Genomic DNA, 24,946 nt, shown 5'->3' with positions numbered 1-24,946 from the left:
CAATTGGAATACTGCATCCAGTTTTGGTCACCACAAAGTAAAAAAAGATGTTGACACTCTAGAATGCAGTGCAGAGAAGAGCAACAAAGACGATTAGGGAACTGGAGGCTAAAACATAAAGAACAGTTTCTGGAACTGGATATGTCTAGTCTTATGAAAAGAAGGACTAAGGGTGACATTATAGCAGTGTTCTGATATCTCAGGGGTTGCCACAAAGAAGAGGGAGTCAAACTATTCTCCAAAGCACCTGAGGGCAGTACAAGAAGCAATGGATGGGAACTAATCAAGGAAAGAAGCAACCTAGAACTAATAAGAAATTTCCTGGCAGTTAGATCAATTAACTAAAGTAACAATTTACCTCCAGAAGTTGTGAATTCTCCAACACTGGAAGTTTTAAAGAGGAGATTGGACAACCATTTGTTTGAAATAGTATAGGGTTTCCTGCCTGAGCAGGAGGGTGGACTAAAAGACCTCCAAGGTCCCTTCCAACTCTGTTATTCTAAATTCTATGTTGTACATTTCCTTCCTACTTCCTTTCTTGCTGCTTGCACTGTAAGTGGTGTTTTAAAGTGGTCCATTTTGAGAATAGCTACCTAACTTTAAGCTGCATACTCTATAGATTGCACTCCGAAAAGTAATGGGCGAGGTTAGGACAAAAATAAACCTTTATTCCATTTAAATTAAAATTCAACATAGTTATTAGTCTCCAGCTGTGTAATTAGTAATTTTCTTTCTGTCATATTGTACATTAAATTTGGTATCAACATCTAGAGATCTATGAAGGAAGCATGAAGAGCTTTCAGAGGTACAGGTAGCTCTGAAGTATCAGTTTTCAGTGGTCCCCCAAATCATCTTAAGGGCTCAAATTTATTATCACCCCAGTTTTCCATACCTTTGTCGAGCTCTTTCTTTTGCCCGTTCTCGGTCAGCTTGACTTCCATGGGCCTTATGAGGGGCAATATTAATCTTCTCCATTTTCACTGGATAGCGATTTTTTTCATTGACAATGAACTCATGAAGCTCCCGGCATTGCTGGCAACAGAAACGCTGGAAAGCAAGTCCTGCTGTTACCAGCTGGACAGATGAACCTTGTACCCAATGGAAAACCATGTGGTAAATGTGCTGTCATTACTTACATTTCCCCATTCTTCTATGTGTTCCAGACTTTCAAATGAAGGAAAGTATTTTATGGGGCTACCACAGAATTCACATGTTTCTAGAGTTTCCTTCGGAACCTGCAGAAAAGAAGGGAGGGGAACATTTTGGAAAGTTTTATCACAGTTATCAAGACAAAAGGTATAGGGTTCATAGCCTGGGTTTCTATGGGGTGGAACTTTTTCTCCTCATTGCCGACCCAGTTACCAATAGAGGGTACAATTGTACAGACTAGAACAGTCTCCCCTAAAATACTGCATTCTGGCTCCCCAAGTTAGAATGTTCTGACTCTGCAGGAGGAGGCTGCTATCAACACTGGTTAGGTAAAGTAGTGACATTTGAAAGTAATGCAGATTTCAGGATCACTTTGGGGCGTTTCAGCCAGTTAAAGGATGCTAAGCTTTTTTAAGGCTTAATGCTAAAACTGGCATTGATTCAACCACAAAAGAGCCACTGAATGTCGACAGGCAAGAGAGCTCTAGAGGTTGCAAAACAGGCTAGTGGGCTTACTCTTGCTGGAGGGAAACCTATCAGATGGATATGGGTCTCTTTTGCTTTGTGCCCACACTTCTACATCACGCTGGGACTTCTTAGTTGGCCTGTTTTGGAACCCAGAGTTGGGCTTTTTTCTCAGCTGAAATGCAACTAGAGTAAAAATCGACCTGCCTTTATATATACCTACATAAAGAATATTTTTTCCCAACCTGAGGGCCTTCTAGGGATGTGGATCTCAGCTCCTAAATTTCTCAGCAAAGGCTATGCTGACTAAGAATCAATAGGTATCCAGCTTGGAAAAATCAATCTTTAAATATAAATGTATATAAAGGTATTGTTTTAAATGACATTCCAGAAAAAGTGTGCTTCTTTCTATGAACTTTCTAGTTCAATGAAGTGCTTGCCTTTATGCCTCATATGCAACTGATGTTACCAAATACAGTTTACCCATATTGTTAATGGCTCTGAGCTTGTACAGGAAATTAGATATTCTGATGAAAGTCTATGGGGTTTTTTTTGGTAGCCACTTTCCCTTCCCACTAGCATGATCCTGTCATGGATGGGACTAGGTGCGGAAATTACAGAATGATAAATACCCCATTCCTGTATCTTCTTGAAGCAAAATTCAAAATAGATACATGTGCATTTTATTAACACACACATAAAACACATGGTTGGTATCATTAGAAAATGTACCTATATCTTGATATAAAAACCCTATTCTCAGTCACACATTATTGTAAACATCTCTGAGTTTAAAGTAAAGAAAACAGGACCATAAAATTCCCCTGATACAACAGTAGAGTGGGCAGCTCAAAATAACAGATGATTGGGCGAGTGGGAAGAGCCTCATTTTAAAGACTCTGGATTAATACCAGTGCCTGAAGAGTGATGGCAGACCGTTCGGGCATAAACATTACGACCGTCACTTAAAAACAATGCTACTGGAAAATGATCACTGACTTGGGCTTTGCAGTGTTTCTTGTGAGGAGCAAAACAGATTGTAGGAGGTTAGTATATCATTATGGTAAATAAATCAGTAGGACATAATATTACATTGGGGAGGATTGTCATGAATGATATGTAGGCCACATGTACACTCAACGTTTAAAAGACTGGCCATCTTATTTACTCACATCTAGAAGGAGTGAGAATTTTATTTACTTAACAAATGTGAAATTTAAAGCAAACTTTCATGGGTAATTGGCGAAGGAAACAGGAACAGAAGAGGCAAATGCTGTTTGCTTGCCCAAAGAATATTGTAAAGGAGTTCCTGAAGGAAAAATCACAAAATTTGGCCTATTATGTTGGCTATTTAAAAATCACATTTTTATGTTGACATTTTGACTATAAGGCCTATGTGGACTGTAGTCATCAAGACGTAATCATTTTGACTCCAACCAGTTTTTGCTTTCATTCTCTCCCTGTGCACTAACCAAGGTGAATGGATTAAATATATTTGGATCTTTTTCTTTCTTTCCATTAAAAAACAAATACAGATGGTCCTCAACTTACAATGGGACGGAATAATAACTACTGAATAACAAAACTGAAGAGGAAGTGAAACCACTGGCAATCCTAGATTCCTATTCCTAACCATGAGGTTAAAATAGCAAAATTTAGTTTCTTGATTTTATTCAAACTAATTTAAAATGTTCCACTTCGTTGGAAATAAACAGCCACTGTTTGCATGGATAAACAATAAAAATGGGAATATATTACACAATAAAAATTATCTTTTCTGCATGCTATTGCAGGTAGTCCTTGATCCTTTGATATTACAACAGCGCTGAAAAAAGTGACCTATGACCATTTTTCACACTTATGATCTTTACAACATCCCTATGGTCACGTGATCAAAATTCAGACGCTTGGCAACTGACTCATATTTATGATGGCTGTAATGTCACAGGCTCATGTCATCCACTTTTGTGACCTTATGACAAGCAAAGTCAAGTGGGGGAGCAAGATTCACTTAAAAACCCCGTTACTAGTTTAACAACTGCAGTGATTCACTTAACGATTGTGGCAAATAAGGTTATAAAATGGGACACAACTTACTTAACAAACATCTCATTTAGCAACAGAAATTTAGGGCTCAGTTGTAAGTCAAAGGCTACCTGTAACAGAATTGCTCAGAGTTTAGAACAAACTTGTGTGAATTAGATGCTTTGATTGCTTTCTCACCCCACGACACATAACATTTTTTTGTCCGCCAGTGATTTAATGAGTTCAGAACAGATCCTGTCCAAACTAAGGTTCATGGGTATCTGCAGAGTGTGATAACAAAAGCCAAGATGGTGCAAATCAAAGCTGCACCTGATTTTTTTATATACATCACATATGCAAGCACAACTTTGACTTTGAAAATTGTGCCTGCCATCTTGTCTGTACTCTATAGTTTCTGCTGCTAAGATTGATACCCACCCCAGTTACAACAAGTGAGATGAATTTTAATCCTGAACAAGGATAACTTTGTCCATCTACTGTTAACATGTTCTGGAACTTCTCAATAGGGCTGCTTTAGGTCTGTTTCCACAAAATATACTTGAAGTATCACATCTTTTCCTGAGATCGCATGGCACCCACAGCCATATGAACCTGAGAAAGACATGGCTGCCTTAATGAGTAGCAAATGGAAGCCATGCTTATGCTTTCATACACTCTAAAGCTCTGTTTTGGATTTAAATCCAAAGTATTACACAGTCTTGCTATTTAGAATGCTTAAACAGAAATGACACGGGTAACTTTAACTTAACAAGAGAAAAAGAAACATGCAACTCTAGCTATATGTATTACCAGATGGTAATTTGGCATTTAGCTGTAAAATTTAGTTAAGAACTCTTAAAACCCACTATATGACAGTATTAAATTTATGCTAGCTCATAGTAATAGAAATCAATGAAACATAAAAACTTTTGCTTGTTTCATAATTTCCTATTCCCCATTATAAAACCATTTAAGATTTAATATTTATGAATATAGCAACTATACTATTCATACTATGTGCAATAATTAAGCAAGGTTGGAATTTGGCAGGAATCATTAGTATTATTCAAAAATTTAATACACACCAATTATCTGAACACAAAATTAGACAAAACCCTACAGAACCCAATAAAATAAACATCAATGGAAAAGATTAGGTAAAAAAAAACATTGGATTGTCAAAGGATTTTGTATGCACAAGGTATATAGAAAAAAAATGGTCCCTTCTACTCTTCTTTCCAGATTTCAAACATGAAAAGCTGGCTGATTGGTAGGAGGATTTTTCTTGTCTCCCTTAAGCAGCATTTGTAGGTATAGATATATTGATCCGTATCTATAAATGCTTATGGGAGAAAAGAGAAAATCTCAAATCATTGATTTTTGGTCAAATATCCAATTGCTTTTGAAGCAAACTTGATCTTTTAACTTCAACTTGAGAGCTAATTATGTTTTTACTTAGCCTTGGCTGATGTCACATTGCCCTGATATTTGTTTATTCCTAATAGCCTTTCAGGAATGTTTAACCAAAGTTTGTAAAAAAAAAAAAAAAGCCAGTCCTCAGAAAAATAAATGAAAACCACAAATATGAATTGTCACATGGATGACGCTGGCTCTGTCTGTAGTAAACAACACATAAAGTATATGAAAGCAATCCTCCTGTATGGGAAGGGTGGTGTAAAAACCCTTTTGTGCGTTTTCATGTCTTATTTCTGAACTTCCTTGGAACAGATGGTGTTAGACAGCTGTGCACTACAATTACTAAGCATCATTGCTGCTTTTTTGTTCTAACCCCCACCTGTTTCAGAAGTAGGAAAAGGCCCTGCTTTTTCTTCTTTCTAAAGGGATTAAAACCAACTGTAAATGATTCATTTTGCAATTTCATTAGGGAACTTAGAGACAACTGGCTTTTAAAAGCTGTTATATTCTTAGAATGAATTTGCCAATATTATCCAAGGCAGCTGCTCTATCTCATTTTGTTTACGTATCTTCGGATATTTACTTAAGCTAGCCTAAAATCTTATATATGATGTAGTCTTATTGAGATGTCAGACTGCAAGTGAGAAGACCACATATATGAATAGTTTCATATTCTTATGTCCAGAAATAGAAAGGTAAAAACTGAGTTTATGGCCAAATTCTTGGGAGTTATTTGGTTTGTTACATAATTTACAAAAGGGGATTCGTTTTTCCTCTTTCATTACTTTATAATTTTTGTGGCTGGATTGATCTTTTAGTACTATTGCTTGCATTTGTGTTTTTCATTTGTTAAATACTTCAGCATTGTAAGCTTGAAAAGAAAGAAAGCTAACTGTAATCAGAAAATTAATATATTGGATAGAAGGCAATGCACCACTTTTTCTGGTACGGACAGCTTTTCATCAGAATTTTTCATCCGTACAGAATTTTTAAGGAGAAGTATTCTGTCAGGCAATTTTATTCTGAAGTAGTAAACTTGTAGAAGCGTGTACCGGTAACTATTTTCTTTCTTCAGAAACCAAAGGTTAATCCTCCAAGCTAAACTGAACATAATATATATTCCCACAATTCTTTCCCCAGCAGAAATATCTATGGCAGGGGTTTCAAACTCAATTTAACTGAGAGCCACAGGTTGTGTTTGACCTCCAGGGGGGGGGTGTAGCCAGGGTGTGTGTGGCCAGCTCAACATCACTTATGTCGGGGGTGCCTGTGGTGGTCCGAGTGCTCTGCCAGAGAAAACGGGCACCTCAGCTCCATTTTTGGCTGTGCTGGCCTCCTGCAAACTTCTGCCAGCGAAAACATAGCCCTTCCTAGCTCCGTTTTCTCTGACAGAGGCACCGCAGGCCGGTTCTTTGCTGTTTCCAGGACAGCCCCATGGGCCAGATCTAAGTACCCCATGGTCTGATCCAGCCTGCGGGCCTTGAGTTTGTCACCCCTGATCTATGGGAAACTGGAATTTTGAGCAGAATACCAGTGAAAATGGAACAAACAATCAGTCTTCTTAAAATCTCTCCTAATTCCCTTCTTCACCCTCATTCTCCAAAGTGCTCCTCCCTATCCAGGAGGAAAGGGAAATGGGTAAACAGTGTTGCCTATTTCAGTAAAGAGTAAGAAGTTACAAATTTACAGTGCAAAGTAATGTATAGGAGGTGGGTGAGTAGAGCCATTACAATACAATAGCAGAGTTGGAAGGGACCTTGGAGATCTTCTAGTCCAACCCTCTGCCTAGGCAGGAAACCCTATACCGTTCCAGACAAATGGCTATCCAACATCTTCTTAAAGACTTCCAGTGTTGGGGCATTCACGACTTCTGGAGGGCAAGCTGTTCCACTGATTAATTGTTCTGTCAGGAAATTTCTCCTCAGTTCTAAGTTGCTTCTCTCCTTGATTAGTTTCCACCCATTGCTTCTTGTTCTACCCTCAGGTGCCTTGGAGAATAGTTTGACTCCCTCTTCTTTGTGGCAACCCCTGAGATATTGGAACATTGCTATCATGTCTCCCCTTGCCCTTCTTTTCATTAAACTAAACATTAAACCTTCTTTTCATTAAACTTTCATTTACCTCAATGTGAATATCTGCTCTTGATGACTCTGGTCTATAAGCTATAATAGTAGGTGGGCCAACACTGGAAATTGTCTGCAGAGATTCTTGAAACAGTTTTAAGAAGTCTTCTCTAAACTTAAAAAAAAGAGAAAAATAAATTATTGCAAACCTCAAACCACTTGTTCAGAGTATTCCTCCAGCATCACTGCACAATAAACAGTCTCCATTTTTATTTAACTGTGAGAGGCTGGGATGGAGAAGGAGATAGGCAAACTAAAATGAAAATAAGTTCCAATAAATTGTATAGAGACCACATATGATCAATACCTCTGTGTCGCATAAAATTTCTAAGTAGCTGAGGTCTTGGGGCACAACAGCATAGATATCTAGGAATCAATAAACAGAATTAGTTACGAAAGGGTATGTTCTTCTTTCTGAACTTAATCTTAAAACTATATATATATATATATATATATATATATATATATATGTATGTATGTATGTATGTATGTATGTATGTATGTATGTATGTATGTGTATGTGTATGTGTATGTGTATGTATGTATGTATATATGTGTGTATATATATATATATACACATACTTAAAGTCACAACCCCTGGTATGCCCAAGTATGGGAGGAAGGTCACACTTCCACTCTCTGTCATTAGGCTCGTCACAAGAGTCCATCCAGACAGAAACCCAATATTTTTTACTGTTGCCTTTTTGTTACATTTGCTATATTTATGCTGATAAATAAATAAAGGGAGACTAGTATAGATCTATTTCAAGCTATTTGAAAGCCACCTCCCACCCTGGCTGGCTGATAAAGGAGTCGTTCTCTGTAGCTCAAATGGTTAACTCCCTGCCTGGGAGGCAATGGAGCACAGGTTCGATTCCCAAACTTGGGTATGGCTAGCTGATGAGAGCTAAATAGCTTGAAAAAGATCTATACTAGTCTCCCTTTATTTATTTATCAGCATAAATATAGCATATATATATATATATATATATATATATATATATATATATGTATGTATGTATGTATGTATGTATGTATGTATGTATGTATGTATATATATCTTAGGCAATACATTGTATTACATCCAAATTAACAAAACACCATGACTATGTTAATATAGCAGGCTTTCCCTGACAAATCATATTATTACATCATGTGATGGTCTGGTTAGCCTAACATGTTAATTCAATATCTAGAATTCCACAGCACGCAGAACCACAAATTTCTCAATCCCAATCTAATCAGATTAGCATGTGGTAGCCAGTGAAATTCTAAAAAAAAAAAAAGCCAACTCTAAATAGATTCTTAGGTTCCAGCAGTCTTTCTTCAAATTGGTCTCACTGGACAATGCAGAGATTAGCACTCTCAGCATTGAGAGTTTGGGGGAAATTAGGCTGGAAAAAAAAAACATTTTAGGAAGAGAGAGTGGGATCATTTAGTTTCTAAAACAGGGGTGTCAAACTCGTGTCATCACATCACATATCGTGACTTTCTCCCCCTTTGATAAAACGGAGATGGGTGTGGCCAGCACGTCATGCATCTGTCCCCCGGGCTACAAGTTTGACACCTGTGCTAGAACATTATAAAAATAGTGCATATTATATAGTTAGTTCTCATTTAGGAACCATCTCAGACTGCAATTGCTCCATTACAACAGCGATGAAAAAAGGGACTTTGCAATCAATGTCCATATTTACCACATTCCCGATGACTGTCAGTTATATGTTCACTATTACAGTCAGTTAATACTATTGTTCTATTACTGACCTGTTTTTTTCTCCCCTCACCAACTTGCAGAGCAAAGAGATGGCCTGAAGAAGCTACCTTTTCCTGTTTTTTCCACAGTCCATGTTTGTTAACTTGCTCTTTGGCCCTTTTTACAACCTCAGCTAATTAAAGTAACTTTAATTAGTTGATCAGGGACACGATGGCTCAGTGGCTAAGATCCTGACCTTGTTGATAAGAAAGGTCGGCAGTTCGAATCCCTAGTGCCGTGCAATGGAGTGAGCTTCTGTTACTTGTCCCAGCTTCTGCCAACCTAGCAGTTCGAAAGCATGTAAAAATACAAGTAGAAAAATAGGAACCACCTTTGGTGGGAAGGTAACAGGGTTCCGTGCACCTTCGGCATTTAGTCATACCAGCCACATGACCACAGAGACATCTACGGACAGTGCTGGCTCTTCGGCTTTGAAACGGAGATGAGCACTGTCCCCTAGAGTCAAAACAACTAGCACATACGTGCAAGGGGAATCTTTACCTTTACCTAATTATTTGATTAGAATCTGTCGCAGATACTGACAGGCACGCCAGAAAATCACAGCAAAGCCTTTATACAATTCAGAGACAGAGAGAATCTACCAGCAACCATCAAAATGCCTCAGCTTTCAATGGAAATTAAAGCTAAATGTCTTTAGCAGCCTAGTGGCTAAAGAGCAATAACATACTACTGTTTCCCTGAAAATAAGACCTCCCTGGATAATAAGCCCAATTGGGCTTTTGAGCGCATGCACTAAAATAAGCACTCCCCCAAAAGTAAACCCTACCCGAAAATATTGCCACTCAGCAGCAGCCATGAGGTGACCATGCTTGCCACCTCCTTCACCTCAAAAATAATAAGGCCTCTCCAAAAATAAGGCCAAGCGCTTATTTTTTGGGGGGGAGGGGGTCAAAAAAATAAGACCCTGTCTTTTTTTTCGGGGAAACACGGTAGATGTACAGACAGTCTGACAGCTCATTGATAGGAATCTGTGGATTCAAAAAGTATAGAAATAAAAATTATTCTCAAAATAAATAATAAATGTTTTGGGGGAGCAACTTACCATTCTCAGAAGGAACCTCTTCTTGGCGCTCCTTTGGAGCTGAAAGGGGAGCTGAAAAGGGGGAAAAAAGCAGCCCAATTCTATCAACATTCTTTTTCTTCTTTCTCTCTTTTGAAGAAGATCAAAAATAGGTTAAATAGAAAATGATCAGAGGCAGCAACTGGGCAGAAAATGAATGTCCAAACAGGTCACTGGGAACCATGTAGGCTCCTCTGCTTTCATGCTGTTTTTCAAACAGAAAAATTAAATTTTCCCAGCAATATGAGATTGCAATTTGCAGAGACAGCATGCATTGCCAACCACAAGGGTTTTAACTAGAGATCACAGCCTCCAAAACTATGAGTAACCATGAGTTACCCTAAGGCCCTTCCCAAAGATAACAATGAGCTGTAAATAGGAAGAGGTGGCATACACACACACACACTCACTTTACTTCATCATTCAGTTTAAAATTAAACCACATCCATTTCACTGGATGTTCTACCTAGGTTTTTTGTCACCACCTTACCTATGTCATTTTTCAGCCTGACAAGGAATAGAAAACTTTTGGTTTTCTAGGTATTTTCCTTTAAAAATATACAGAGTAGGAAAAATATCCTCAGAACTTAAACCCTGATATTTATAACTCAGAAAATGTTACTCCAGCTTTCCACTTTAGATTTTGAATGATCAGAGGAATACAGAATTCAATCAGAAGGTAAAGCCAGACAGAAAACATTAAAAAAAATAACAAGTATGAAATGAAAACTGTATATATGTTAAATACTCCTTCCAAATATTACCACTTTTAGAACTGGTAGCACCTGGTAGCAAGCAGGACAGCAGAATTTGGTACCAAATTGACCAAGAGGATTCTAGATCATATTTTTTTAAAAATTTGGTCACCACACATTAGCTGGACTTCAATTCCCATGCTAGCTGGGAAATCTGGGAGTTGAAATGAACACAAAGTTGCCAAGCAGTTGAAAAGCAGTGGCCTAAACTATAGTTCGTAAAGTAAAAGCAGGATACCCATGAGCCTGGACATATGCTTTAAACTCTGTTAATGCATTCTTATCTAAAAGATTTAATAATGTACTGTGTTTCAGCTTTCTAATAAAGTTTAACAATTTAACAATTCATATTTGAAGCAAAAATATATATTTTTAAAATGAAAAGTACAATTAGGATACCAAAACAATACCAGCACACAGTTTTGAGTAACACCAGCTGCAGCAACCAGATTCAATGCCAGAAGATCTTCCCAGAAAAAAAGTATTCTACAGGCAGGGTGTCACAATTCAGACTGTTCTACTGCCTTCATTAACCTGAGCTCTACAAATTTTAATATAAAAGGCCCTTAGCAGTTGGACAAATTTGAGTGGAAGTAGCCTATCCTTCTGAACTCTAGACTCCAAAGTTGTATGTGGCTTTCTAGGAAAATAAATAGCAATCAGAACCAGAAAGGTGGCAATCAGTGAAGTTATTTAAGAATTAGCAACATTATCTTCCATTCCTTTATCTTTAACAGTCCAGCTCCCAAATTTCAGAGCGACAGAACTTTCCAATAAGCCTGCAATGATATATCCCCAATAAACAAACTGAAGTTCCCTAGAGATATTCAGACAATGATAAAGTAGTAATTATATAGTGTGATAAATTTCAGAATGAAAGATTTGTGCTTAACAAGAAATCCTGGGTTCAAATTCATTCCCTGCCTATGGTACATAGCTAACTGTACTTTCATGAAGAACCACTAATGGTTGGTAAAGCATGTTGTTATATGCCAAGGATTCCAGGTTCAAATAGTCTACTTTCTGTAACAAAACATATCATATAGCAAATGCTGTGGAAAAGAACCCCAAAGCACCTCCAGTTAGAGTAAACAAATACCAGATTTTTCCTTCCTCAAGACAATGAAAATGTCTTCAATTATATTATATATATTTATATATATAAATATTATATAATATAATATACTGAAAATATATATATATTTTCCAACATTGCAATAAACTTGTTACTTACACTTTCTCTTGTAGATGTGGTCATGAAGCCAACTTGCATCTGTCTGCATTGAGACAGATATTTCTAAGGGTCTCTGAGGCATATCAGCAATCGTGTCCAATATTTCCCTTTCAGCAGATATAAGAAATCATGCAATCAAATTATCTTCAAATAAACTCCAATGCATCATGCCCCAAAATGATATTTGTTGCCCACTGCTTTTAAACAATAGAAAAGCGAAATATTGGAGGCAATTTACCAACAGATAAGGTAGCATTCTATGCGAAGATCCAGTATAACTCTTAATACTTAGTGGGCTAAAATAGAAACGTTCTTATTTTGAGAGATTTTTATCTGATCACAATTAATCTTATTTGTTACTGAATTCTTCCAAGAAACAAGTTGATAAACATATCAAAGGAGGAGAAAGAAGAGAAAGAAAAGAAATACATCAATCATGAAAAATTAATTCAGCGGCAAGCACAAAACTGTAGCCATAGATAAGTTTAAAAGATAAAAAAACCAACTAGAATGTATTTCTGTCAATGAGAAAGCAGTGACACTCACAGTAAGCCACAATGATGCCACATGCACAATTGTATCATCAGAGAAATACCACCATTATCTACTGAGTCCCGAAGTCTGACTCAAGTATGTTGTGGAATTTGAGACACAAGGTCAATAGTGGCTAAGACACTGAGCTTGATGATCAGAAATGTCGGCATTTTGGTGGTTCAAATCCCTAGAATAGGTCTCCTGTGTGAGCAGGGGGTTGGAGTAGATGACCTCCAAGGTTCCTTCTAGCTCTGTTACTGTTAATTTAATTTAATATGCTAATGTTGTATTTTATTCTCCTGTCCCCAGCAGGTGCCCATGTGCATACATCATTAGACCTACACAATGTAGTCCAGCATTTCACAAACTGACAGATACCTTGGATTCCTATGAAACCTGTTAGCTGCCTGGCTGAAAAAGAGACTATAATTACACTCATTGTTTAAAACACAATTTAGAAGGAACATATGTTATTTCCAACCTTTTCCAACCATCATTTGGAAGAGAAGAATGTACAGAGACAACATGAAAGCATGGAACATTGTTACTTAATAGTGACATGATCTCACTTTATTTTGGACTGCTACTCATCTTAAATACTCACCTTCTGATTTCACTTTCTCTCCGAACTCCTCCCAATATACTCGGAAAGCTCTTTGTTTTTCCTGTTCATAAAACAATTGCATCATTCACATGGAAATCAAATTTTGGTCTGTACTGGCTATGAAAAGTTTAAATATAAATACCTTCCTATAGATCATTTATTTTGAGATAGCTTTAATGGCTTCTAGCCCATCTCTATGTCTTGAATATATTGTGACCACCCAGACCTTTCTGTCTTGGCAGAAAAGTGAACTAAATATCTGAAGATGACCAACAGATTATCTCTGGCTCAGACTCCAAACTTTCAGGTCGTCAGCAGATGTGGCAATGATCCTGGAAAGGTTGTGCCTGAGATTTTCAGACAATGCTTTGGCCTAAAGCAAACTCAAGGCCCAGGGGCCAGATCTGGCCCATGGGGTGCTTGGATCTGGTCCACGCGGCTGCCCTGGAAACAGCAAAGGACTGGGCCGTGGTGCTTCTGCCAGTGAAAGCTCAATTTTCACTGGCAAAGGGTTGCAGTAAGCCATCACAGCCGAAAACGGAGTTTGGAAGCCTGTTTTCTCTTGCAGAGCACTCAGGCCACTACAGGCGCCCCCAACATGAGCGGCTTCAAGCTGACCACACCCACCCTGGCCCACTAAGGTCAAACACAACCCTGATTCGGTCCTCAATGAAATCGTGTTTGCCATCCTTGGTCTAAGGAGTTCAGTTTGTTTCTATGGGAATTAAGTGGGAATGGGATAAGAATAATAACAGCTGCTCTTAGAGCCAGCTAGTAATATTTCATCCTTAATATCCTCACTGCAAAACAAACAAACAATGGGCCTAAATTACAGAACCAATGTTTGGTCAGTTTGCTGTTGAATTTCAGTAGGGCTAAGGGTGGGGCACCTTATGGATTTTATCTTTGTTTTTTTGTGTTTTATATTTTTATACTGTTTTTCATTTGTTGTTTATTTGACACTGTATGATATCCAGTGCCTTTAAGGATTAGGGTGAGGCATACATTCTGTAAAATCAATCAGTAATCCAATTAAACTGAGGTATTTTGGCAGTAGTTTGCTCTCCAAGCTTGTTTCAATTTAGTTTCTAAATGTTTCATAACCAGACTAGGTAAATCAGCAGCAGGGTTTTCTTGCCTTATTCCTCTTTAGCTAGGACAAGAAAATCCTGCTGCTGATGTTACCTAGTCTGGTAACAAAATGTTCAGGAACTAAATTGAAACAAGCTGGGAGAACAAACTACTGCCAAAATCTAAAGCCCAAGCTACAAGAATTTTCCTTTATTTCAAACTGAGATATTTAATGGAAAACTATGAATCAAGAAAACTATCATCAAACTATAGCATCCACTGTCAGCTCATGAACCAACTCTTAGCTTCATCTGCAACACTCATGATAACCACCTGTGTTATAGTTTTGTTGCATTGAAATAGTATGTATAATTTACATTAAGTCTTTAAAGCATTATAACATGTTTACTATTGTTGTAGCTGGATCAAAATTGAGACCAACAAATTAAATATGACTAATTCCATTGATTTTGAAAAGATCCTATGCCAAGTATAATAGCACCTAGAACCAATCTGGGCTTCTGTTGTTTTAATGAAATCTATCCTCCCTCTTCCTTCTCAGATATTTCAAATGGAATCAGATTTGACTCGACTGTTTATTATAGCTGTCTTCCCCTCCCTCTTGCAAGACAAATAGGGTCTGTCAAAAATTCCTACAAGCACTGTTTTGAATGAAGAACTTGATTGCACATAGTTTAGTCTGAATCCATATAAACAGAAAACAGATAAATCTATTCTAACATAACTCTGCTAAATTTCATTTTAATGCCATCATTTTGATACTCATTTGGCTAAGAGTTACTCCAACTATACTTTTTCTTTGCATACTGTCACGTTAATATGAGAATCCAGCATCAATAAGGAATTACATTGGTGGTGGTGTTTAGAATGCAGTATTGCAGGTTAACTCTGCCCACTGCCGGCAGTTTGATCCTGATTGTCTCAAAGTTGACCCAGCCTTCCATCCTTTTGAGATCTGTAAAATAAGGACCCATATTGTTGGGAGCAATATGTTGACTCTGTAAGCCACTTAAGACAGTGCTGTAAAACACTATGAAGATGTATATAAGTCTAAGTGCTAGTGCTTTTATTACTGTAGTTCTTCCTAAGGTCAACAATAATAGTGTTGACCATTAAATGTGATACAGATATATTTTATTTGCATTTCTGCCACATAGTCCAAAATTTATTGCATTATATAGGAATGAATGCAACTGCTGAAGAGCTTATATTGCCAAATTAACATAATAATATAGGGCAAATTTCTATAAATATTATAGTCAGCAAGTGTGATGACTACCTAATTTTGGGACCTATAAGTGATGATCTTCCTGAAGGTTCAAATGCATTGGAATTAGAGCACTTTGGTAATGCTGGCTGAAAATTTTGGAAACTACAATCCCACGACATCTGGAGAACATTAGATTGGAGCAGAAAGATTCATGCAACTGCACTTAAAATGTTTCTTTATGACCAGTGTGATGGCTTTGAAATTCCTTATTCTCTGCCTTCTTAACTTATTGAATTTCTATAAGGAAATTGAGACAAAGTACCTGTGCTTGAGGTTGATGTCTCTGTGGCACTTGGGGAAGGCAACTCATTTTTTCTCTCTGAAGAACCTCTATCTGATCTCATATCTGGACTACCATTAATTTCTCCTATTACGATTTCTTTAGAAGACCTACAAGAAACAGAATGATAGTATATGAATTATTGAAGGCAAAATAAGCAACTGATTACTCCAGGAACCCAAGATATTAGATTAGCAACTGTGCATTTCCACCATATTGACTCTTATGATATATATATAAACAAAGTTGAGGACTTTTAGCCATAATGAGGGAAGCTAGAACTAATATTTTAATTGCTATTTATGGAATTGGTGCATGGATCTGGTAGAAGGATGATTTGTAAGGACTGAGTAGGAGAGGTGTAATGAATGGTATTGGGTAAATGATCTTAGCTATTACTTCCATTCATTTTTCTTATATTTATAACTTCTTTCCCTTACTATTTCGAACCCTTTTGCTGTACTTACTTATGGGAATGCCTAAACTGTATGTAGTTCCATATAAATCCTGATATAGATCTACTGGCTTCAGATTTTATTCCATTCAATAGAATTGGAGGGAAATTCAAACCACTAGCAATCATAGGTTCCTGTTCTTAACTACGAGGTTAAAAGAGCAAAAAATAATTTCTTAATTTTATTCAGATTAATTTAAAATGTTCCACCTGGCTAGAGATCAAGAGCCACTGTTTGGATAGATAAATAATAAAAATGGAAATATGCTACACAAGAAAAAAATTATCATTTCTGCATGCTAATATTCATTAAGTAATTGTATGAAGTTATAGCCGCCCTGAAAAAAATGACTTACGGTCATGTTTCACACTTAATGACCTGTGCAGCATCCCCATAGTCAGATGATCAAAATTCAGGTGCTTGGCAACTGGTTTATATTTATTATGATTTCAGTGTCCCCAGGCCATATGATCATCTTTTGTGACATTCAGATGAGCAAAGTCAATGGGGCAGCCAGATTCACTTAACACCTGTGTTACTAACTTAACGACTGTAATGATTCACTTAACAACTGTGGCAAGAAACATCATAAAATGGGGCAAAATTCACTCGACAAGAGCTGAGGTGGCGCAGTGGGTAGAGTGCAGTACTGCAGGCCACTTCAGCTGACTGTTATCTGCAGTTCAGCGGTTCTAATCTCACCGGCTCAAGGTTGACTCAGCCTTCCATCCTTCCGAGGTGGGTGAAATGAGGACCCAGACTGTGGGGGCGATATGCTGACTCTGTAAACCGCTTAGAGAGGGCTGAAAGCCCTGTGAAGCGGTATATAAGTCTAACTGCTACTTAACATTTGCCTTACCTAACAACAGAAATTATGGGCTCAATTGTAGTCTGCTCTGGAATTGTGACATTATCTTCCAGTGCACTGTATTGAGAATAAATCGATGTCAGTTTATAGGGAACGTATTGCTACAATGGCAGCACTGGGGATCAATGAAGATAACTTTACTAAGACATTTACCAGCTTTTTCAGGAGAATGCTAATTCAAAAGTGTAGGATTTTATATAACTTCTCTTACTAAAGCTGACCACTTCCTATTGAAATTGTAGCAATTATTCTCTTGTGCATAGACTGAGAGTCTAAATGTGAATGGTTGGTACTAAGGATCAATAAATTCTAGTAGATTATTGAAAGATCAAGGGACTGATCTGAATTTTTTGCCAGATAATTCTGTGGGACAAGCCATTCAAGTGGGACAGTTGTGTTTACATTTAGCTGGCAACTTATAGCTGTGAGAGTTTTCTATTAGTTTCCATAACCCTACCTAATTCATCCTTTTGCTTTAAGTCTTCCAATTGCCACATCTTTGGCAACTAATACCATAAGTTAATGGTGTGGAGCATAGGGAAATTACTTTAGGACTTTTAGCCTAAATTTATTATCAATGAATTTTATTGGATGGCTTTGAGAGTATATTCATTTTCTTTGCAATACTCTGATGAACTATAGATAAAAAGAAAACAATTTTTACCATTCACTTACTTATCAGAATTATCAGCTTCAGAAGATGAAGTTCCTTCTCCGGTATCTTTGCTATCTGGTAAATACAGACACTTATTATAAATATATGGATGAATTTACTGGGTTTTGAATTATGAACTGAAAAATAATGCTAAATACAATCCCCATTCCATCCAGAGAAAATCATAGGTGAGAAGTTAAGAATATTTATTTGATAAAATAAAATTTGACCTCTCTTTAAAAGGTCAAAAGGTAAATACATGGTTCTTTCTCCACCCAATGTTTTTATAACGCTAAGCAATAGTTTAGACTGAAAGATTGGCCCAAACTTATCCAGCAAATTTCATGTTTCAGGATTTGATTCCAGTCTTAGTTCAACCTCATCTATTTCCAAGGAGATCTCTGTGGGATCAGTCACTGCTTTGACTGAGACCTAAAATGGGACTTAAAAATCATGATACATCTCATGGATTTGAGTTAAACCATTTTCTTTCAAAAACTTTAAAGCTATTAAGAGAATTATTCCATTAGTCACTCTTTCTTAGATCACCTCACCTCACAGGGTTGTTGTTATAGGGCAAATAAAAAGAAATACTATGTCCAGTATGTTCACTGCCTTGTAATTTATAAAAATAATAAAGACAAGGAGAAAAATAATATTTAAACCCTGTAGATGTTAACGTAAAAAAGCAGTAAGTATTTCATACCTTTAATTTATACAAGTCTCCCAATATTCTGCTATTTAAATAAAGAATTTGGAGGGAATTTTCCAAGGATGAAGCATTATCACCCATCTACCATTTTTACAATTTAAAAAAAATTGGGGTGGGACTGTGTGGCATATGCACAAATATGGATTGCTTTTTTTTATTTAAAAAAAAGCATCTGCTCATCCTATGTTCCTTACTTTAAAAACCAAACATAACTTAGACAACATCAGATTATTTGTAAAGAAGGATAACAGTGAGGCATTTGGGATAGGGAAGAAAGGGATGGCCAAAATCTGCAAAATGGTGGGACAGGCCTTGGATTGTAACATTATATCCAACATCTTGAAGATTTTGACAGACATACTCCCTTCTCTCAACAGTGGTGGATGACAGATTAGATCAGGGGTAGTCAACCTTTCTATACCTACCGCCCACTTTTGTATCTCTGTTAGTAGTAAAATTTTCTAACCGCCCACCGGTTCCACAGTAATGGTGATTTTATGAAAACCTAATGAAAATGTTTTTGAATAATGCTATGAATTTTTTTTAAAAAGTCAACTAAATTTAAAAAAAAAGGAAAGTGCTTTAGTATCAGACAAAACCCCTACCGCCCACCATGAAAGCAGGAACGCCCACTAGTGGGCGGTAGGGACCAGGTTTACTACCACTGGATTAGATACTGTCAACTTCTTTTTATTTCACACATGCCACATAGCTGATACATCATGAATAAACTATGTTGGCAAAAAAAAATCTGAAATGTTTAGTGATTGTGATTGTGTTTAACTACAGAAACTATACTTTTACAGTAAGATACCACTGAGATCCATTAACCACATTATGTATCTATGGATACTGCCTATTGAACATAAAAACTAGATTTTGAATCACATTAAGTAAAATTCAAATTAGTTTAAACCCACAGGATTAGACAAATATATGATATAAATACAAGAGATAGACTCATGTATGAGGTATATATCTCACTGACAGAAATTATCTCATCTCCCATCCTAATCTCCTTTGAGCCAGATAATACAAGAATGAAATGTATGAGTGTGTCTACAGTTCTGACAGCAAAAATTCCTCAACCATTCCCATGATAACACCGTAAGAGAAAAGTCTATTCTTGGAATTTTGCCTTGGGAAGATGTAAAAAGGGAAAGAAATTACCAAATCGGTGGTTCTGGGCTTGGACCAGGGAGCCATAAATTCAAGTCTCCACTCAACCACAGTGCTTATTGGGTGAATTGATCCAATCTCCTTAGGCCTTGATTTCACTAGTGAGCCAAAGTGCTTTCTGCCCAAATGTTTGCATAAAAAAACTAAACCAGGATGAAACTGTCTGAGCCCCTTGCTGATCCCTATCCTACCCCCCCGTTACTTAAATCCTGTCTCTGTTATTTACCGGTTTCAAATCAATGCAATTTCCGGATTCTTTTCTAGATGTGGTACAAGAAATCTTACCGATTTTATACACCTCTATGCTTCTCTTGGACAACTTTGAGATTATAAGGAGGGAGAGGGAGAGAAACACTTAAGGACTATTTACGTTTCTTCTGCTCAACAGCTGCGGACAACATGAAGGATGGAACCAAAAATTAAGTGTTCCCAGAGTATTTATAATGTTGAAATGGAGAAATGTTCTGGCTGCTCTCTCCAGCTCTTTCACAAACCTCTTTCATAGTTGATACCAACCACACACATTGGTGTTCCACATCTACTCACCCTTCCAATTTTCAGGGCTCTGAAATTCTTACTCCCTAGAGTTGTTGCTGTGGCACTAAAATTAGAAGGCCCCCAAGAACACCACTTTTTCAATTCCCATAAAAAACAGGGACAAGCAAGCTATATATAAAGGAGTAACTTCCATTCATCATTTACAAGAAGATTCGTAAAGTTCGACCTAAGCTTGGACTTTTAAGCAACGTTCACACGAAAAACGGCTATTCCGTGTGCGCTAAACCCCCATTAAGAAAACCCTCATCAACTGATGGGCGTTTATTAGCCGAGTATAACAACACTTCTGCTTTTGGAGACCGTTGGTCTTTCTCTGCGCACGTGACACTAAACTCACGCGTGTTCCTCGCTTCTTGCGGTCTACGCCCAAGTCCCTGAGGGGCGGCACACCTCAAACGCCCCTTTTTCTCTCCTACCATACTCTTTTTCAGTGACTTCTTCGCGTGTTTCTCTAGGACCCCGATGGTACAGAGCATTCGAGGCTAGACCAGCACCTGAATCGCTGCCTCCATCCCGATTTTTCCGTGGGGTCTGAGAAAATCCTTCCATCATCCGCGCGCCAACTCTCTCTCACTACACTTCAGACGGCCCCTTTAAAACGCCACGGGTTGCTTGGAGAACCGATGTTCTCTGTGCATTGTGACGTGAAATGTTTTGCATTCTAGTCTCTCGGGAGACGGCGCAGCAGGACTCGACTCTCCCGGGACTTCAAGGGAAGGAGCTCAAGCGCTCCTTGTCACGGCTGGGCGGAAACTCCATCCGTTACTAGCTGTTCATTCCGCGTGGCTTATTTGTTGGTGCTTCGGGTGCGGATGCGGGTGCCTTGTATCCCGACCTCCCTTTGAGGTTAGATTCCTTGACCCCGTTTGCCTGTTCATCGATAAGAAACTTTTCAGGCTGGTTCTTTTCTCCGTCTGGAATGTTTGGTCGTGCACGTTTATTAGCAACGCTAATAAATTATGACGCCTCATGCAGCAAGTGATAAGAGGTTTGGCTTCTGCGTGTTCAGTCATGTTGCCTCTTTTTTTTTAAATACGTTTGCAGCAGGGGGCAGCATGTAGCAGACCTTAACTCATCTCGGAAAAAGAGCCAAGTAGATCTGGCGTGATTAGTAATTCAAGGCTACCCGGAAATCGTAACGCTGTAGAGCAGATTGGAAAATTGCAGGGACCTGTCCATATACTGCACCACGAACTGAATTTGAGCAATTCTTTACCTTTCAGAATTTGAGTAACAAGTGCATTAAATGATGGATGTTGCAACATTGCAACTTCATGGGACACGTGGACAGTGGTTTCTGATTTATTGGCTAATCAGCTTGTTTCCTGGCATTAACAAAGGGAGAAAACTGCTGAGGGGTGTTTCCTAAATGCCCATTTCCTTCTGAAGAGGGAAGCTGTATAGGCCACATGGCCTGCTATGAATTTTCAAGAATCCATCTTTTCCACCCTAGTTTTCTCCAGCTGCTTTGGTCAGATTTCCAGGTCCCCAACTGTATTGTTCAGGTTTCACAGTATCTTGGGTATACACCACCACCACCCCCCATATCCAGCCAGCAAATAAAGTACTGCATGGAAAATAAAATAATATTAGTTGCATCAGTAAAAATGTAATACTTGACTTAAAACAGTTCATTTTGTGATCATTCAAAGTTACAATGGCACTGAAAAAAGTGGCTGATGATCATATTTCACATTGTTGAAAGAAATGTCCTTCTGGGTTCGGCTCCAAGTGGGGAAAAAGACACTGGAGACATGGAGGCTGCTTGGAAAGATGGTTTAATGGTGAACAGGACCACATGGCTTGAGCCCTTAACAGAAAAGATGATCACATGCTTCAATGTTGGGTGAGGAAGAAGAGAAGAGCTGAGATGAGGAAAGTCCCTGGTTTTATGCCTATCTCTGGCCTTTGATCTTGAGCTTGTATTCTGATTGGTTGTCAGACTCCCATGGGGCCATGCAGGGGCAACTCTCTAGGCTGTGTTTTGAATCCACATTTGGTTGAGTTCTCAGATGCCATGTGGTGAGTGAGTAAAGGCTAATCATGCCTTAATCCCATCACCCTGGAGCTGAAGAGGAGAACTCTTTATTATGTAAAGGGACTGGCTTGGACATCTTAATGGCCCATTGACAAAGGGGAATGGGCAGGAAGCTGCAGGGAGCTATTCTGTCTTTAAAACATGTTTCTCCCTTTTCACATCCAGGGAAATGTAATATTCTGCCTTTTCAATATTTCCTAGGATATTTCATTTTTCTGGGAGAGGGCTGGGTGATAACTTTCTACAACATTTCCGACTGTTGCAACATCTTCATGGTCACGTGATCAAAATTCAGACATTTGGGAACTAAGTCACAGTTCTGGCGATTGCAGTGTGCCGCGGTGATGACAGAGGTGGGTTGCTGCTGGTTTGGCTTCGTTCGGCCAAATTCAGGCCTGGGTCGCAGAACCGACAGTGACCCAGGCCTGACATGCCCCCGAACCGGTTCCCTCACCACCACTGATGTTACCACCATGTTGGATTTTAGTGACTGTGCATGTGCAGTTCACTGTAAATCGTTCTCATGCGCACAGAACAATTTACATTGAAGAGCGCACGCGTGCACAGTGTGTAGGTTGCGAACAATAAAACCAGCAGCAACCCACCCCTGGGTCATGATCTTTTGCGACATTCTGACAAGCAACATCAATGCGGAAGCCGGATTCATTAAACAACTGTGTTACTAATTTAACAACTGCAGTGATTCATTTAACAAATGTGACAAGAAAGGTTGTAAAATGGGGCAAAACTCAACAAATGTGTAAATTAAGAACAGAAATTTGGGGCTCAATTGTCGTAAATCAAAGACTACCTGTATAAATAATGACACATCACATTGACATTTAAGTAGATTAGGAATGCTTCACTCACTGCCTTTTTTAAAAACAGATTTTCCAAACATTATTTCCCTCCATTTGTAATCATTCTATGCATTCCTACTAGTTTAATATTTTTAGTCACAATTATTCATTACGGAAGCACTATTTTGTATAAAATTCTTACATTAACTAGATATGACAAAAGTACATGTATCCATTTTTAAAATTGTTTCTTGCACCATGTGGTTCCACTGGTTGTTATGACTCAACATGGGGTGGAACAGATTTGGATTCTAAGGGAAAAGAGGACACATTTTTTACTTTCTATACTCAGTGTATTCTTTTTTGACATCCTCTTCTCTTGCTCTATTGTTATATCCTGTACAGTTTTTCTTAAGCAGATGCTCTGTGCTACACCAATAACTCCTAAAATTATTTATTATGGAATGATTGCAAAATAAGCTAACCAAGCTACCTGCCCAGAGTTGATGGACATGGTTATTCAAACTAATATAGACATCTCTTCCTTCCCCAAGAGTCTGTCAAAATCCAGTCTATCAGAGCTTATTTTGCCCAACTTCTCAGTTTACATTTTTGTTAGAGAACAATAGCTTTCCTGATTGTATTTAATTCAGCATCTGCTGAAAACTCCCTGTGGGCTCACTTCCTTTTTAAGCTTAAATGTTGAACAAAGATAGGAAAACCAAATGGAATCTGGTCTGCTTTACCAGATAGCGAGTTGAGAACTTAACACAGAGGTAATCGCTTAAATTTGCTTAGAAGAATAAAGAAAAGTAAATAGAAAGCAAATATATCCAATTATATGCCAACTAAAATGTAGGCTTAAGTAGTTCATGAGGTAGATTTTAATGGCAGGAAGCAAAAAATGGGGCTGTATAGACAGAGTGGTGATGTGAGCTCAGCAATCATGGAAATTTTCTCTTTCACTTAGAAATGCAGGTTTTTTTTATCCTTTGTGAGCTGAGGTTGTTTCACATCTTATTCAGACCTTCCAGTTGTTTCTCAATGTCTCTCACCTTGACCTTTTCCCATGCTTGATTGATTTCTTTACAAGCCAGATGACTCCTTCATCTGAGAATTGGTTCAAATGGTTTATGTAATATTTATGTAACTAATCCGTCTCCTAACTTGTCATACTGATTTGTTTGTACCCAGATCACTATCTGTCCAGATCCACCCCTCCAGATGCTTCTTCATGTATAGTTCCAGAGCAGTTTATTTGTGTTAACAAATGTATCGATCAACTCTAATCTCTTAGTTCAGCATTGATGATACGTAACACTATATTATAAATGTATATTTTCACTTCATATCTAATAACACCAGTACATTATAGAGAGAACTCTGGTTAAATATTTGTATATGAACAAATACAGTGTAAAAAAAAAATTAAAATCCAAAACCAGTATAGAAATTTTCCTGAATTCTGATCACCGTACAATTGTGTGTTCATTAATTGATCCCACAATGCTCAGTAGTTGGTGCTTCTCAGTAAGTATGTATACGCTCAGGGGTGGGCTTCAAAAATTTCAGCAATGGGTTCTCTGCCCTGTTGCTGGGTGGGCATGGCCATGGTGGGCATAGCCTAGTCAGCCTCCTGTACCAGGGGTGGGGGAGTTTTTGCCTTCCCCAGGTTCCAGAGGCTTTCTTCGAGCCTCTGGGAGGACAAAAACCCTCACCTGGGCTCCGGAGGCCTTCTGGGAAGCCCATTTCCCCCCTCCCCAAGCCTTAGGTGGCCCCTGCAGTTATCTAACATTCAAAATGGGCCACATGGACACTCCTGGGAGGAGAGCGGCGGAGTGGGAGGGACCAGCCGAGGGTGGGATTTGGATGTTCTCCGAACTGGCCATAACATTAG

At 38.2% G+C, this 24,946-nt stretch overlaps 1 protein-coding gene across 2 annotated transcripts in view; it reads right to left on the bottom strand.

Moving 5' to 3' along the window:
• Window positions 1-21,033, bottom strand: part of ERICH6 (glutamate rich 6) — a 29,974-nt gene extending 8,941 nt beyond the window's left edge. The window contains exons 1-10 of one of the 2 annotated variants that reach the window (XM_014072478.2): window positions 20,706-21,033; window positions 17,783-17,837; window positions 15,767-15,894; window positions 13,143-13,203; window positions 12,005-12,111; window positions 9,998-10,048; window positions 7,486-7,544; window positions 7,177-7,293; window positions 1,137-1,235; window positions 893-1,047 (exon numbers count right to left, since the gene is read on the bottom strand). In XM_014072478.2, coding sequence (XP_013927953.2) covers window positions 893-1,047; window positions 1,137-1,235; window positions 7,177-7,293; window positions 7,486-7,544; window positions 9,998-10,048; window positions 12,005-12,111; window positions 13,143-13,203; window positions 15,767-15,894; window positions 17,783-17,837; window positions 20,706-20,763 — 890 coding nt within the window. In that variant the 5' untranslated portion in view covers window positions 20,764-21,033. Of the gene's footprint in view, window positions 1-892; window positions 1,048-1,136; window positions 1,236-7,176; window positions 7,294-7,485; window positions 7,545-9,997; window positions 10,049-12,004; window positions 12,112-13,142; window positions 13,204-15,082; window positions 15,128-15,766; window positions 15,895-17,782; window positions 17,838-20,705 lie in introns of those variants that run through there. The other variant, XM_014072481.2, reaches the window with a different exon arrangement.
• Window positions 21,034-24,946: the final 3,913 nt, after the last annotated feature.

Source organism: Thamnophis sirtalis, unplaced genomic scaffold (genome assembly GCF_051295495.1).
Source record: "Thamnophis sirtalis isolate CommonGarterSnake01/CBP01778 unplaced genomic scaffold, rThaSir2_p1.2 scaffold_11, whole genome shotgun sequence".
NCBI classification, from domain to species: Eukaryota; Metazoa; Chordata; class Lepidosauria; order Squamata; family Natricidae; genus Thamnophis; species Thamnophis sirtalis.
This window is presented reverse-complemented; position numbering and strand designations above follow the sequence as displayed.